The 15,909-nt window shown below is 38.2% G+C and overlaps 2 protein-coding genes and 1 pseudogene across 4 annotated transcripts; 2 read left to right on the forward strand and 1 right to left on the reverse strand.

Moving 5' to 3' along the window:
- Positions 1–12: 12 nt before the first annotated feature.
- On the reverse strand, positions 13–1,311 carry LOC147280678 (receptor-like protein kinase ANXUR2 pseudogene; annotated as a pseudogene).
- A 123-nt stretch (positions 1,312–1,434) lies between these two features.
- On the forward strand, positions 1,435–5,533 carry LOC147280679 (putative disease resistance protein At1g50180). Of its 2 annotated transcripts, XR_015123062.1 has the most exons (4): positions 1,435–2,636; positions 2,918–4,710; positions 5,099–5,142; positions 5,240–5,533. XR_015123062.1 is itself a non-coding variant. In XM_086249101.1 (3 exons), the coding sequence occupies exons 1-2, from the start codon at positions 1,589–1,591 to the stop codon at positions 4,678–4,680; spliced, it is 2,811 nt and encodes a 936-aa protein (XP_086105227.1). In that variant the 5' UTR covers positions 1,435–1,588; the 3' UTR covers positions 4,681–4,710; positions 5,099–5,533. The 2 variants fall into 2 exon arrangements, 1 of the variants encoding a protein (XP_086105227.1); XM_086249101.1 differs by having other exon boundaries at positions 5,099–5,533.
- A 637-nt stretch (positions 5,534–6,170) lies between these two features.
- Positions 6,171–15,355, forward strand: VPS54. Of its 2 annotated transcripts, none has more exons than XM_086246731.1 (19): positions 6,171–7,126; positions 7,758–7,820; positions 7,958–8,037; positions 8,422–8,539; positions 8,650–8,727; positions 9,319–9,475; positions 9,655–9,743; positions 10,661–10,917; positions 11,352–11,523; positions 11,637–11,720; positions 11,817–12,241; positions 12,563–12,716; positions 13,053–13,134; positions 13,324–13,403; positions 13,625–13,786; positions 13,908–13,975; positions 14,542–14,622; positions 14,706–14,951; positions 15,143–15,355. In XM_086246731.1, the coding sequence occupies exons 1-18, from the start codon at positions 6,293–6,295 to the stop codon at positions 14,839–14,841; spliced, it is 3,120 nt and encodes a 1,039-aa protein (XP_086102857.1). In that variant the 5' UTR covers positions 6,171–6,292; the 3' UTR covers positions 14,842–14,951; positions 15,143–15,355. The 2 variants fall into 2 exon arrangements, with proteins under 2 accessions (XP_086102857.1, XP_086102858.1); XM_086246732.1 differs by having other exon boundaries at positions 8,653–8,727.
- The last annotated feature ends 554 nt before the right edge of the window (positions 15,356–15,909 follow it).

The raw sequence follows: 15,909 nt of genomic DNA on the forward strand, positions 1-15,909 counted from the left end.
GTTTGAAAGAGAGGAGGACTAGCTAGCTATTTGGATGAAGATCTACAGAGCCATTTGAATCCAGATCAACAGAGCCATTTGAATCCAGATCAAGAGACACACTTGAATGTACCAGCGGCGCATACAATTCTGAGAGAGTGTGATTGATTTCAGAAAATGATATCCCTTGGAAGGTATAGTGATCGGCAGGATTAAGGTTGGTGGTGTCTGCGGTCTCCTGCAGGTCCAGTGCAGACTCAAGTTCCACCTGCACTTCACCCATTGTGGGCCTTTCAGCTCCGCTATATCGAATGCATCTCTGGATGATCTCCATATATTTTGTCAAACAATCTGGAGCTATTTTTCCAATCAGGAATGGATCCATCCTATCAGGTAAAATAATGCCGTCCCGATCCATGCACATGCTTGAACAAGATTTGGCACACAACACTTCCAATAACACGATTCCAAATGAGAACACATCAGATTTTTCAGTAAGTTGGCCATAGAGAGCATACTCTGGATCAAGATACCCGTATGTACCCTTCACCATCGAGTCCACTCTGATTAATGCATTAGACAGAGTAGGAGGACCCATCTTGGACAACCCCAAGTCTGAAAGCTTAGCCTCGAAGCTTTCGTTCAATAGAATGTTGGAGCATTTCACGTCTCGATGGATGATAGCATACTTAACCCCTGCGTGAAGGTAGTGTATTGCACGCGCCACCCCAATACAGATATTCAGTCTCTGCTTCCACGACAACAGATCATGTTCCTCAGTCCTCCTGAAAAGGCTATCATAGAGGTTACCATTGGGCATGTAGTTGTAAACGAGGAAAGACTCTCCTTTTTCTTCGCAGAATCCGATGAGAGAGATTAGGTTGGGGTGGCGCAGCTGACAGAGTAGCAGCACCTCCGCCCTGAACTCACGCATTCCCTCTTTTGAATGTCCAGAATAGCGCTTGATTGCAACGAGTGTGGCCCCATCGTTGATATACCCTTTATACACTATGCCAAAGCCACCTTGACCAATAAATGAGCTATGACTGAAACATTGAGTTGCTGCTCTCATCTCATCCAGTGAAAAGCGACGGCATACTTCTTCTGCAAAGGCCCAATTTTGGTGTTTTGTATGTTTTTTCTTCCTTGGAGAGAAGAAACGCGAGACAGACATAATTAGTGATCGTTGCTGTTGCCTTCCAACTTCCAATTATCCAATCAATTATGACTTATGTGCATCGGCACAGCCCAAAGTCAAGTCAAGTCATCTTGCCCAAAAAAAAGAAAGAGAAAACCGCGTATAATAATTGAAGGGCCACAATTCCACACCAATTCTACGCTCACCACATATATTGGACCCTTCCCACCTTTACAGTGATCGTATCCACACCAATTCCACGCACACCACATATATTGGACCCTTCCCACCTTCACAGTGATCGTATCCACACCAATTCCACGCACACCACATTGGACCCTTCTCACTTTCACACTGGTCGTTACAAATTACAAGGCAGTGGTTTTGTAGGCAGATATATGAGAAAGAAAGGAAATCTGTGTAAATCTTTGTTGTGCTATCTGTAACTAAGGATCAAGTAGCATAGCAATCATGGCAGAGTTTGTAGTATCCTTTGTTGTTGACAAGCTCGGCGACCTGCTGGTTGAAAAAGTCTCGGTTGCCATCTCGTCGTTGCATAACTTACATGGGGTGAAGAAACAAGCCGAGCAAATCCGAGTCGAATTAAGGCAGATGCAATGCTTTCTGAAAGATGCAGACAAGAGGCAAGACGAAGATGATAGCCTTCGGAATTGGGTTTCAGACCTCAGAGAAGTTGCTTATGATGCTGAAGATGTCATTCTAGCTTTTTCTATCAAAATCCTAACCCCAGTACCAAATCGGCTCAAAAGGTACGCTTGCTTCTTCAACCAAGCTTCACAAGTTCATAAAATAGGGTCTGAGATTGACGCCATAAAAGTTAGAATCTCTGACCTTGCTAGAAGTTCACAAACCTATGGCTTGAATGCTATAAGACTAGATCAAGACTCGTCAAGTACTCAACGACAATTGAGGTGGTCCTATTCCCATATTGTTGAAGAACATATTGTTGGCATAGAAGGAAACATTAAGGAATTAGTGGCAGAGCTTGTGAATGAAGAAAAACATGGCCGGGTTGTGTGCATTTGTGGAATGGGTGGTCTTGGCAAGACCACTCTGGCCAAGCAAGTTTACCGTAATGATCACATTAGGCGTTATTTTGATGCCTCTGCATGGGCTTATATATCTCAACAATGCAAACCCAGAGATGTTTGGGAAGGCATTTTGATTAAACTAACCTCTCCATCCAAAGAGGAGAGGGATCATATTCTAAAACTGAGAGATGACGAGCTTGCAAAGAAGCTTTATCAGGTTCAGGAAGACAAGAAGTGTTTGGTGGTTCTTGATGACATTTGGACAACTGAGACCTGGCAAGTTCTAAGTCCTGCCTTTCCATCATCTGGGAAGGGGTGCAGCAGAATATTGCTTACAACTCGTAATAAAGAATTAGCTTCATATGCAGATCCAAGAGGTGTTCTTCATGAACCCGGGAATTTGACTGAAGAAAAGGGATGGGAGTTGCTTCAGAGGAAGGCATTTCCAAGAAATGATGATCCTGCAGGTAGCTAGTTTACCCCATTCAAATATTGTTATGCATCCACATTTTATATGATCGGCATTTCATTACCACAGATGATATGGCTGGACCAATTATTTCTAGTACACAGTACATAGTTTCTTGATTCTTGAATTTGTTGATAAAGGACTTAGAGATATTATCAGTACATACTCAGTTTCATGTTTGATGATATGGCTAGACCAATTATTTTCTATTCGTCAATTATACTGCTCAGTTTCATCACATGAGAGTTTCCCTAAATTATTTTGTTTGCTTTAATGCAGATTTTACAATGTGCAAAGAGAAGGAGAAGTTAGGGAGGGAAATGGTTAAAAGGTGTGCCGGCTTACCATTGGCGATTGTTGTGCTTGGAGGACTTTTGGCAACTAAAGAAACAGTGCATGACTGGGATATGGTGCATAGAGATATTGTTTCGTACCTAAAGCGAGCCAAGGGTCATGAACAACACTCTACAGTACCTGAGGTTTTGGCTTTAAGCTATCATGATTTGCCTTTCCAATTGAAACCATGTTTCCTTTATTTGAGCCATTTCCCAGAGGATGCTGAAATACCAACAAAGAAATTGGTTCAATTATGGATTGCGGAAGGCATTGTATCACCAACACATGAAGTGGAGAGAGACAAAACGCTAGAGGATGTTGCAGAACGCTACCTGGGTCACCTGATTAATAGGTGCATGGTTCAAGTGGGAGCACTGGGATCAACTGGAAGAATTAAAACATGTCGCCTCCATGATCTTATGCGTGATTTATGCTTGTCAAAAGCAAAGCAGGAAAATTTTCTCCAGATTATTCACTATTCAGGTGAAAGTATGATGGTAGGTTCTTCTTCACAGATGCTATCTCAAGCAACATCAACTGGTAAAACTCGCAGACTTGCTATCTTCTTACCTGCATCTGTTGATAAACTTATTCCATCAAAAACAAAAGAATATTTCAACCTCAGGTCACTTTTATATTTCCATGGAAACAAGTGTAGATTGGAAAATTGGTTGCTTATAAAACCGATTTTGGACTTCAAAATGCTCAGAGTCCTAGATCTTGAAGGTGTCAAGGGACCATATGAAAAGTTACCTGAAGATATTGGGGGCCTAATTCAGTTGCAGTTCTTAAGTTTAAAGAAAACACGTATACGGGAACTACCATCATCCATAGGAAATTTAATCTTCCTGAAAACCCTAAACTTGCAAACCATTAGTAAATTGAGTTGGGACCCAACTGTACAGCTACCAAATGTGATATGGAAGATGGAAGGGCTAAGGCATTTATATCTTCCCAAGTGGTGTGACAATGTAGTTGATAAGCTGCAATTGGCAAATCTTAACAACTTGCAGACACTGGTAAACTTTCCTGCAAACAAATGCAATGTAAAAGATCTTCTTAGATTGACTAATCTTAGAAAACTTGTGCTAAATGATCCAAAGCATTTCAAAAGTTTGGTGGAAATCTTCAATCCCCCAAACAACACATTAAGCTACCTTCAGTCTTTGTCCTTAACAAGTGAGACACTTTCATTTCCTGATGACGTAGTAGATGTTAGACAACTAATGTTAAGTTGTCGGCGTCTTCATAAATTGCATTTGGAAACACGAATAGAGAAGTTACCAGAATGCTTTCAGTTCCCTCCAAACCTTGCCAAGTTAACTTTATGGGGCTCTAGATTTGTGGAAGACCCCATGCCAACATTGGAGAAGTTGCCTAATTTGAGAGTGCTAAGTGGATGGCAAATGTTCATGGGAAAGAAAATGGTTTGCTCTAATCAAGGTTTTCCTAAACTCAAATCTCTACTCCTTCGTGGCTTGCCCAATTTAGAAGATTGGATGATGGAGGAAGGAGCAATGCCCAGTCTTTGTCGTTTGGAAATCTCAAATTGCATCAAACTGAAGACAATCCCAGCGGCACTGAGGTTTGTCAAAAGTCTTCAGGAATTGGAGATATATGGATGCTTATTCAAAGTTGACATTCGAACTGAAGGAGAGGATTTTTATAAAGTCCAACATGTGCCATCTATTGTAATTCGGAATTGAAGTTAAGTACGATATAAGGGTGATCCTCAGGTAAGAATGCCACAATTTCCTAGAAATTTTCCATTATAATGTTATGTCAATTTCTTATCTAATCCTTGTGACTCTAAATTAAATTAGATTTTGGTTGAACCTCTTCTTTAAATTGTCTCATGGTAATTCAGTACTGTTTGACATGCACTTCAACTTACTCTAGGATAGGTGACTGGCCTATGGGTGGCTAATTGTTTAATGTAACTTAATGTTTCCTAGAGAAAGAGTTTATTTCTTCACTATTTCTTTCTTCCCAATTCTACAAATAGGTATTCCTTACTTTATGGTCTGTCTGTAGTCTGTACAACTCATTCTCAGTTTTATTCTCTTGTTGTAGTGAGAACTAATTGCTAATATCTTGCACTAACAGTGGCTTTGTCGAGTGCAGGATCATAAATGTGCAAGCAGTCTCTCTGCAGATTTTTTTCTTTGGTAAGTAGTCTCTCTGCAGATTAGGTAGTGTGCTTGAAATTCCACTAAAATTCATAACAGAAACAGACTCTAAAGAAGGTTTCAATGGTCTTTCAAGGGGTCAGTGTGGAGCTAAATGGAAGATTGAGACAATCCTAGCAGATATTTTTAGCTCAAAATCACTGACAAAGATCAGCAAATACGATAGCAGATTAAGTAGCCACAAGGACACACAAGAGGATATGTCTTCTTTTATTTGCTTATTTATTTTTTTAGTATGTGTGAACTTGTAAACTCTAAGTTCAAGGATTTTCAACATTGTTCCCAATAACTCTACCCTCAACAAAATGAGGTAAAAGGATCAATCTTTGTGTGAAAATTTGTTCAATCAACAAAGGATCTTCTAGTGTCATCCTTCACTTTCTCAAACTAAATTACTTTAAAGAATACATGTATGTACTTGAAATGATTTGAGCGAGGTTTCACAGATTTCCATCTTGGTACACTAGTTAGAGAATGAACAGAGGTGGTGTTTGTGGTCTACATAAACTCAAAGGCTATCTCTTTAATTTTGTAAGAAAAGCAATAGTTGGATTAAATATGACAACAGACACTGAATGAATTTCTTTTTGCCCATTAAAAATAATAAGAGTGTAGAGAGAGAGAGAGAGAGAGAGAGAGAGAGAGAGAGAGGAACAAACCTGTTTGACTGTGAACTTCTTAGTTCTCAAAAAACAATGCTTGGCTCCTTAAGAAAAAATTCATTCTTATCAGCCAATCTTTATTCGACACGTATTATAATACAAGGAGAAATTAATCATTTAAGAAAAGAAAAAATAAAAATTGAATGGTTGGGTTTCGGAATTGATTTCAAACCTTCTTGGGCTCATTTGGGCCGTTCGTCAGCTTTTTAACTTCCAACTTCTTTGGGCTTAAGAATTGAATCCAGCTGTCTATCCGGGTCAGCCCGGTTTTGTCTGTGTCACGAACACGACCTCGACCTGTCTTTCTGTGATGATTTATTATTTTCTCTCCACTGTCTTGGCGTTCTTCTCAGATCCTATATATCCAAATCCCAGATCCACCACCACATTCCCACTCAATCGGTCGTTAGGGTTTATGCAACTCTCTCCGGGTCAACTCACCAAACTCGCTCCCTTCTATCCAATACATGAACCACCACCACCAGCACCACAACCAACACCACCTCCACAACAGTCATGGTTCTAATAAGAAAATGGTAATGATGGACTCCCACCCTTCCCAACCCGGAAGGTCCCCCAGCAGATCCAATTCCATACCCGACCCGAATTCCAGCACCAGCCAGAGCCTCTCGTCCATCCTCAACAACCCCAATGCCTCCGACTCCTCCACCTGGGTCGGGTGGTGGTCCTCCTCCACCGCCGTCGCCCCGCCTGAATTCTCACCCCTTGTACCCAAATCCGCATCCGACACCGCTACCCGATCCGACTTCAACCCCTACGTGGCCTCCATCTCCGATCACTACCACCGCTTCGAGGACATAATCAACCACGTCAAGAAAGAGAACCTGGACGTGGACTCCATCGGCGGCCAAGGCGAAGCCCTCGTCGCGTGTCTGCGAGAAGTCCCCGCCCTGTATTTCAAAGAAGACTTCGCCTTGGAAGACGGCGCGACGTTCAAGTCGGCGTGCCCGTTCTCGAACGTGTCGGAGAATTTGGTGCTGCAGGAGAAGCTCTCACATTACTTGGACGTGGTGGAGCTTCACTTGGTCAAGGAGATCTCGCTGCGCTCCAACTCCTTCTTCGAGGCCCAGGGGCAGTTGCAGGACTTGAATGTCAAGATCGTCGAGGGGTGTAGTCGGATTCGCGAGCTCAAGGAGACTATATTGCTCTTGGATGTCGATTTGGTCGAGTCTGCAAGGCAGATTCAGGAATTGAATGTCACCAGGAGCAACTTGTTGGCTCTTCAACAGAAATTGAGGCTCATATTGTATGTCAATCAAGCTCTTTCTGCGCTTAAACTGGTATGCTATTCGATTGCGCTTTGAATTATTATTACTTTCGTTCTTTTTTATCACTTCGGTTTAGTAGTGGATTGAATTTTTCATGTTTTTTCTAATTGGTAGCTGTATGGTCTAGAATTCTAGTGTTTGCTTTGTTTTACTTGCCGTTTAGAACTTGATGTTTGATATATCTAGATGGCACTATAAAATGGCAATTGCCAATTTGTTATGTTCATATGTAACTTTCTTCTTAGTCAATTGCCAATTGGTTCCTAGGATAAGAGCCAACTGAAAGCTCTGATATGTGATTGGTGACATCTGAAAATATGGTTAAATGGGTTAATGTTAAGTTTTGCCGTTCATCCCTTTCTTTGTTGTTGTACTAGTACTTAAATATACTCCATACAAGATCTTCTGTTGTAATATTACCCCCTAACCTTTTGATGGATTTTTAGAAGAATTCATGGCTTCAAACTAGAAATAAGATAATATGAAATAGACTTTAGTTGCCTAGTTTATGATTTTCTTTTAGGTCTTCTTATTCGAAATGCTCATGATTCTTCATCTGAGGAGTTAAGCAAAAACTTATGTGGTTATTACTATAGGTTGCAACTTTTGTGATATAAGTTGATCTACTTTTTCTGTCATACAGCTTGTTGCCTCTGCAGATTGTGCGGGAGGTTTGGATATCACAGACGATTTGCAGCATTTGCTGGTATTATTTATTTACCTTTTTTTTTTTTTTTTTTAATTCTGCCTCCCACTGAAACTAGTGTTTTAAAAAAAGGAAGAATACAATCTACTGGACTTCAATTTCCATGCAACTTATTGGTGTTTATATGTGTTTAATAGGATGGGGATGAGCTTACTGGTCTACATTGCTTTCATCACCTCAGGGATCATGTAGCAGCTTCAATAGAATCCATAAACAGGTATAGTTTCCCGTTATTGTGACATTAGTTATGAAGAAATGAGAGACACCATTTGCGTTGATTTTTAACGTCTTCTATTCCGCTCCTCACTAATTGCTTTGTCTTTTTTCCATCTAATTATGTCTTGGTGTGTGAATTTGGGACTGGGCTTGGCATTTTTTAATTCCTTTCTTCTGAGAATCTGAACCTTGACACAATGATTAGCAGTATTTGTGTTGCAATCTGATCTTTTGGAAACGATATGCTTTGCTGAATTCAGTTTGACCGAGTTAGATGATCAAAATATTGCTTGATTTCAACCTAAATAAACATTTTGTGTCTTTCAGATGGAAATAAACTGATATAAGGCATGTTTATAGTAACTTATTAAATTTATTCTTGTAGCATTCTTTCTGCAGAATTTATGCGTGCTTCAATACACGATGCTGGAGATACAGATGTTATAATTATATCCAGAGCGAAAGCAAGGGCATCCATTCTCATGAATGGAGAAGATGGTGAAGTAAGCTCAATTGTGTACAGTTTTTACTGCCCTGTGGCTGCTTCACTTTAAGTCATTTTCCTTTATTGTGGATTCTATATGTGAATCGATTACTGGTATTTTTATGTTAGCAGGTTAAGTTGGATGATGAAGAAACCTCCAATTTTCAAGATCGTCTTCTTCCTGTCATCATTGGATTGCTTAGAACTGTGAGTAACTATGGGTTTTTTTGGGCTGTTAAACAGTGAGTAATTATTTACGGAGGTTATTGCATAAATTTGTTCATGTCTGGGAAACTACAGAGTTACAGCAAGAAAAGAGAGGGAAAGAAGTTTATGTTTTGACCTTGGAAAAATGTGCAATATAATATAGAAATTATTTATTGTGTTGTGTGAATTATGGGTAGCTTAGGTGGGGCTTGCAAGATTTCTTTGAATGAATAATCTTCACCTGACTAAATGTTGTTTATGGGTTTAACTTTTAGTTGGTCTTTGCATGCCATTCTTGATTGTGTGAATGCACACTTGTGCAGTGTGAGGTTGTGCCATAGTTCATATATTTGATGCTTATGTAAGTTTTTGTATGTTTCTGTAATATCATCAAAATTATCAAATTCAGAAGTATTTCTAGCAATCAAAATTGTTTAACCATGGTATTCTTTGTCAAACCAATTTTTTTTCCCTTCTACTCACTGTTCTGATTTCTGACGGGATGGAATTGTTTCCTTTCTGTGATCAGTGAGTATGAACTTTAAATGATCTTTTTAAGTATATGTTTGATGGTATCTTTTTTACTTTCAGGCCAAGCTGCCTTCTGTGTTGAGGCTATATCGTGACCAACTTACTGCTGACATGAAGACTGCTATTAAGAATGCGGTTGCAGAGCTGCTTCCTATTCTTGTTTCCCGACCTCTGGAGTCAGATTTTACACCTGGGGAGCGAGTAGTAGATGCAGATGGTGAGAAATGCTTCACGATGCTTCTCTTTTATGCACATGACTGAAAAATTTGCTAGTAAAAATTAATATGTTTATGTTCTGCATGATCAAATTTGGTGCCCCGTTGTTTCAGACAAATTTTCTTCTTTGCTTATCTAATATGTACGGTTTCTTTGATCTTTTAACACATGGTGATTTAGGTATTGGTGCATCACTTGCAAGCAAGTTGAGGAGCCTGTCATCTGAAAGCTTTGTTCAACTTTTAAGTGCTATTTTTCTGATTGTAAGGGTATGTGTACTAGACTATTCTTGCTTTATTTTCGAGACATAGCGTTTTTCTTTTTCGACTGACTATAATTTCTCTGTTGAATTCCCAGTATACTCACTGTTCATTTGATTATGGTGTGGTTTAAGTTAAATTATATGTTTCTAATGAATGACAATGATTAGGGCTGCAAACAAGTTTTTCTCCTTCATAAGGCTCAGCTTGAGAATAGATTTAGCTTGGGGTTGTGTTTTATGCATAATAATCAATCTGCGCAACTACAAGTTTCTCTTTTTTTGAGTTGCTGTTTACAGTTTCTAGTGCTGCATAAACTAATCTAAGTTTTTTTTCTAAACCAAACTCTTGTCATTACACTATATTTGTCCTTTAATCCTAAATTTATTTTTTTTCTCGCACCATTCTTTAGTATGAAGCACATAATGTTGCCTGTTCTTGTAATTATTCAGCAACCTGAGGCAGTTGAAGCACTTGCATATATTTTCTCTAGCCTAACATGTCTAAAGAAATGATAGACAGGTTTTCTCTGTCTACATTTTGGAGACTCCTACTCCAATTTAAATGTTCTGAGCCTACAAGTTGAAGTCATTTGGGAGAGACTTACGGATATTTTCTCTAACCCTAACATCTCTAAAAGAAATGATAAACAGTTTGCCTCTCTGTCTACATCTTGGAGACTTCTACTTTGACTTAAATGTTTGAGTCTCAGTCAAATTCATTTGAGAGCATTAGGGACAATCAGTTTTAATGGTTGCGGTATTTGATTTGTTTTTAGGTTGCTTTTAAGTTGTATAATTAGATGCCATATAAGCTGTATTTATGCATGATAATTATGTGAGCTTCCTCTAAGTTCTTGTCTATTTTCTTTCAGCCTTAACCACTATTTGAGTGTGATGTCATATGATTTATTTTAGTGAATGCAGGCACATCTAGTGCGGGCTGCTGAAGTGAAAAAGGCCATCGAGTGGATTATGTGCAACCTTGATGGTCACTATGCAGCTGATTCAGTTGCTGCTGCAATTGCTGTTGGTGCCGCGGCTGCAGAAACAGCTCAAGAGAATGATGGTCAAGGTGGTTTGCTTCTGCCATATTCACCTCAGAGAGTTGCTGCAAAGGTTCTTTCATTTCAAGGAAAAGCAAATGATGCAGCAAGTCCTTCAAGCATTTCTAAAAATTTTAGGTGAACTCTCCTCTCTTGATCGTGTTAATTCTTTCATGTTACTCTTGTTTCCTTTGCTGCCTAAAATTTTCCCATGCTGGAAAACACTGTTTGTCATTTAATTTTAAGATTTAGGGTTCATTATTATTTGGTGGGTACGGCTCAAAATTTTGGCTCTTTCCAGATAAAATATCTGAATGTGCCACTGTTGAATGTGCCACTGTATGGTTTTTTATGTATCATAGTAATGCTTATTGCGGCTTGCTATGGTGGTGTCAAGATGGGTTTAGGATACCATCTCTCAATTGGTCATCCCATCGAAGTTCTTTCAAATTCAGAATAGGTGGTTTTATACCATCAGTCTGTTTAATTTTAAAGGTTTAGTTTTGATCTGTTCCGATTTTGAAATGTTGCCAAAAGTATGCAATATTCTGAAACAATGCGATTCTAAACAGAGCTGATGTGTTACGAGAAAACACAGAAGCCGTTGTTGCAGCATGTGATGCTGCTCAGGGAAGATGGGCAAAGCTACTTGGGGTTCGTGCTCTTCTTCATCCTAAGTTGAGATTGCAGGAGTTCTTGAGCATATATAACATTACCCAAGAGTTTATAACTGCTACAGAGAAGGTAATCTTCTTTGTATTTTTTTCTTTCCCTTTTGTTTCCTTTTCCATTTTATAACTTTTAGTTTTATAAACAATGCTTATGTCTGTGATGCCATTTTGTGCCAACATAAACAGATTGGGGGAAGGCCGGGATTTAGCATTAGGGGAACACTACAGTCACAGGCCAAAGCCTTCATCGATTTTCAGCATGAATCTCGAGTTCGTTTCTAATTGCGCATACTTACATTTAGTTCCTATTGCACCTGGTATGTTACTTTGAGCTAATTGTTTTTTATTTTTTCATGGTTGTTGTAGATGACAAAAATTAAGGCAGTTCTTGACCAAGAAACTTGGGTGGAAGTAGATGTTCCTGATGAATTTCAGGTTATTGTCACTTCACTATTTTGTTCTGAAGCATTGGTATCCGAGGACCTGGATGCTGTCCAAGGTATTACGGAAGCAAGTTACAGTGAGGTGGCCACAAGTAGTACTAGTTTACATGTAGCAGATACTGGACCATCAATTGCCGAACAGCAATTTAAGCAGGCTGATTCTAGTGAATTATCTACGGATGTGACTGCAAAGGAGAAGTCTACACCCAATGCTGATGGAGTTGAAAAAAATAAGGCTGATGTAACAAATTCTGTGGTTCAAAATAACCATAGCAACATGAAGGAGCGGGGAAAATCAACCTCTCAAACCCTTTCATACAAAGGTGTTGGTTTTCACATGGTAAACTGGTTAGTTACTTTTTTTTAAAAAAATTTTAATTTATTCTTTATTATTTTCATTGAAAGTTCTCAGATTTGGATATGGTGCGTAGGATTTAAATGGAGGTGTTATAATAGTCCGAGCTGATTTCTGCTATATGTTTTCTGATAGTGTTTGTGTTAAACTAATGCTGATTTACGGTATTTGGAGTTTCGTTTGCACTCTTTTTTCCCTCATTGAGGAAATTATTAATATTTTTTTCCAATAATTAAAAGAACTTTTGTATTTTTCCTTGTATTTTTTTGTTATAAGCCTTTAATTCAATTTTTTCCCTTGTATTTTTCCTCCAGTGGCTTGATATTGATGAAGATGTTGTCAGAGTACATTGATATGAACAATTTTTTTCCAACACTGTCCTCAGAAGTTATTCACCGTATTGTAGAAATTTTGAAATTTTTCAATACAAGAACGTGCCAGCTTGTTCTTGGTGCTGGGGCCATGCAGGTACTAAATTTCTCTCAGTAATTGGTTGATATTGCCTTTACAAACTATGTAATATGAAACTGACACACAGAATCCCCAAAAGGGTTATGCAACTTTTTTTTATTATATATCTACCGTGCTATATGTACATGTAACTGACCATTTTCACTGATTTTATTTGCAATTTTCTGTCTTCAGCCTAGAAAACCTAGTGATTATTATAAGCTTCCACAAATATTTTTTTAGGACCTGATTTATGTACCTTGCATAAATTTTATTTCGATGTTTTTGGTTACATTTTCTGTTATATCGGAGTCATTGTTGTAGCTTTTTGATAGATCATATGTGGTTTTGCAGGTATCTGGTTTAAAGTCTATCACTTCTAAACACTTGGCCTTGGCAAGTCAAGTCATCAGTTTTACATATGCTATTATTCCTGGTAGGTAATTCTAACTGAATAATTTATTCCCTAAAAATTGATGTTGTAGTACCAAAAAACAAATTGTTGTTGCTGCTTTACGGATTGTATTTCATATATATATATATATATATATATTTGTATACAGTTTCTACTTTGACCACGGAGCTTTTGAGTAATATGGTGATTTTATTCTTTCTTTGCTGCAAGAACTCAGGCAAATTCTTTTTCTAAAAGTACCCGAGACAAGAAAGGCAATGTTGCTATCTGAAATTGATCGAGTAGCTCAGGTTTGTGTTTTTACACTGGGAAACATTTTAAACATTGTCATGGTTCCGTATTGTTTATTTCAGTTTTTTATATCTTTTCTTTTTTATCCCCATTTTTGGAAAGTGAGTTAGGGACTGCCATATGAACATCCTGATGCTTGTGTTCTTGTTCATTGAACTTTCCTGTTGCTAGTTGGGGGCTTGTTTTGCCATTATAAATTTATTCATTCAATTTAAAACAGGATTATAAGGTTCACAGAGATGAAATACATACGAAGCTGGTCCAGATCATGAGAGAAAGGTTATTGGTTCATCTACGTGGGTTGCCTCAAATTGTAGAGAGCTGGAATAGACCTGAAGATGCTGACCCACAGCCCAGTCAATTTGCTCGATCGCTTACCAAGGTAACTGTATTTGTATCACCCTCTTACTATACCTCTTTTAAATGTAAAAGAACTAGTGGTTTCTGGAAATTTCTTTATCTTAATTGATCTTTGTGGGCCTCACTGTCCAACTCATTTCCAGGAAGTTGGATACTTGCAACGTGTTCTAACTCGAACTTTACATGAGGTCGATGTTCAAGCAATTTTCAGGTTAGGCTCATCTTTAGCATGTGATTAATTCTGAGATTTTGGATACTTGACATGTTTGTTGTTGCCTCTGTACCTCAGTAATTTGTAGTATAAATTTGTAGGTGGCCCTTCCAGGGTGTCCTTTGTTTTCTTTTCTTTTTGCTCTTTCCAAGCACTCGTTTACACCAAGATTCTAGTCTTGCATCTGGTGGGTGTGACATTGGACCTTCAACATACCTTTCTGTTTGGATCAATATAATGAACTTTTCGGTATTAGAGAGCTGTACAAGTTCTATTGAAATAGGAAGTTTTGGTGCCATATCAGGCCCAAAAATAAGTTACGGTGCTATAAGTTTGGTTGCTATTGTACGATAACATAGGAAAAAAAAAAAAAAGATGCTGCTCAGCAACCTGGTCAAATACTCATCCTTTTCCTTCCATTGGTTTGCTTGATGTTCTTGCGTTGTCCATCCATATCAGTGTTCATTGGTAATCTGTAAAGACATAATTTGATTGGGGGAGCAATTTGTGCTCAAATTGAAACTCAATCTTGCAACTCATTGATTACTGTGGTCTGTAATTTTCAGGCAAGTGATTTTAATCTTCCATTCACAAATTTCAGAAGCATTTTCACACTTAGAGGTCAGCACACCACAAGCCATGGACAGGTACTACCTTTTCATTTTTTTCTCCTTGTGTGCATACTAGCTATCAGAACTCTTTAATGAAACAGCATTCCACTTTCTACCAGGCTGCACCGGGATGTTAAACACATTCTTGGATGTATTCGATCTTTACCTTCTGATAAAGTGAGTGAATCTGGTATACCGAACTGGGGTCAGCTGGATGAATTCTTGGTGCAGAGATTTGGGGCGGAAGCTGGTTAAATGTTGTTGTAAAATAGAAAATCAGTTGCTTCCTTGGAGATGGCTAATCAGATTTGAGGATGTCAGAACCAATTTCGGTCTATTCATTTCCCTTGTACAATTTGATGAAGGTAATAACTTTAGGGGCATATAGTCACTATGCAGGGTGTCAAGTTATGTGCGCTGCATGAATTACATTTCTCTCGTTGCATGAATTGTTAAAAAGGTAGGAGAATAAAGTCATGCATCTCTCTCTCTCTCTCAGCTCTCTCAGTTCTCTCTCACTATTTTATTTTGCTTACTGGATGACTTTCTTTTCCAGGTTTTGCATTTTTTCTGAGATGTATAAAGTCGTGTATCAGATCCAAATATTGTGACAAGAAGGTTGTTGAAACCAGAATTTTTTCTGTACCAGTCACACTTGAATTACAATTTGTATTTACTAGGACTCAATGTTTTGTTCCCATGATTGTAGTTTTGGGTTAAAGATGAAACCGATTGATATTTTTTTTTATTTAGTGAAGGGATAAGTAAAGCAGTATCAGCTTTTGAGTTCTCAAGTTCCGGGGCCTGAATCACATCTAATTGTACCAATGCTTGAGTTGATGCATAAATGTTTTTCATAAATAGTAAATAAGAGCTTATTTTTTTCTTGTACATTGTCTCTTAGGATGGAATATCTTTATCTCCCAGCTTTATCTTTTAACAAACAATAAAGACAAATTTTTGTTGGGCACTGCTCTCTTTATTTAAGTTGATTCATAGGTAAATGGGAAAAATGAAAATATTATTGCTTCCTCTTTACTACTATACATAAAAACACCAAAACCCCCCCTTAAAAGGGGGTCACGTCCAACTCACGTGATTTAATGAAATGAAAAATGTGACAGAAGCTGTCTGAGGTTTGATATTGTAGAAAATTTTAAATTAAGTTGGTAAATTGGCATAATTTTTTTTATTAGGTGATGAAGAGAGATTGAAATTAAATTTCAAAATGCAGATGCAAGAAAGTTTATATTTTTTATGATTTGCTTGGCCAGAATCAAAATTTGTGGTACGACTTGAAAATAAAACTAAAATTAAAACAAA

The sequence above is a fragment of the Dryas octopetala genome, chromosome 6 (genome assembly GCF_963921425.1).
Source record: "Dryas octopetala chromosome 6, drDryOcto1.1, whole genome shotgun sequence".
Lineage (NCBI taxonomy): Eukaryota > Viridiplantae > Streptophyta > Magnoliopsida > Rosales > Rosaceae > Dryas > Dryas octopetala.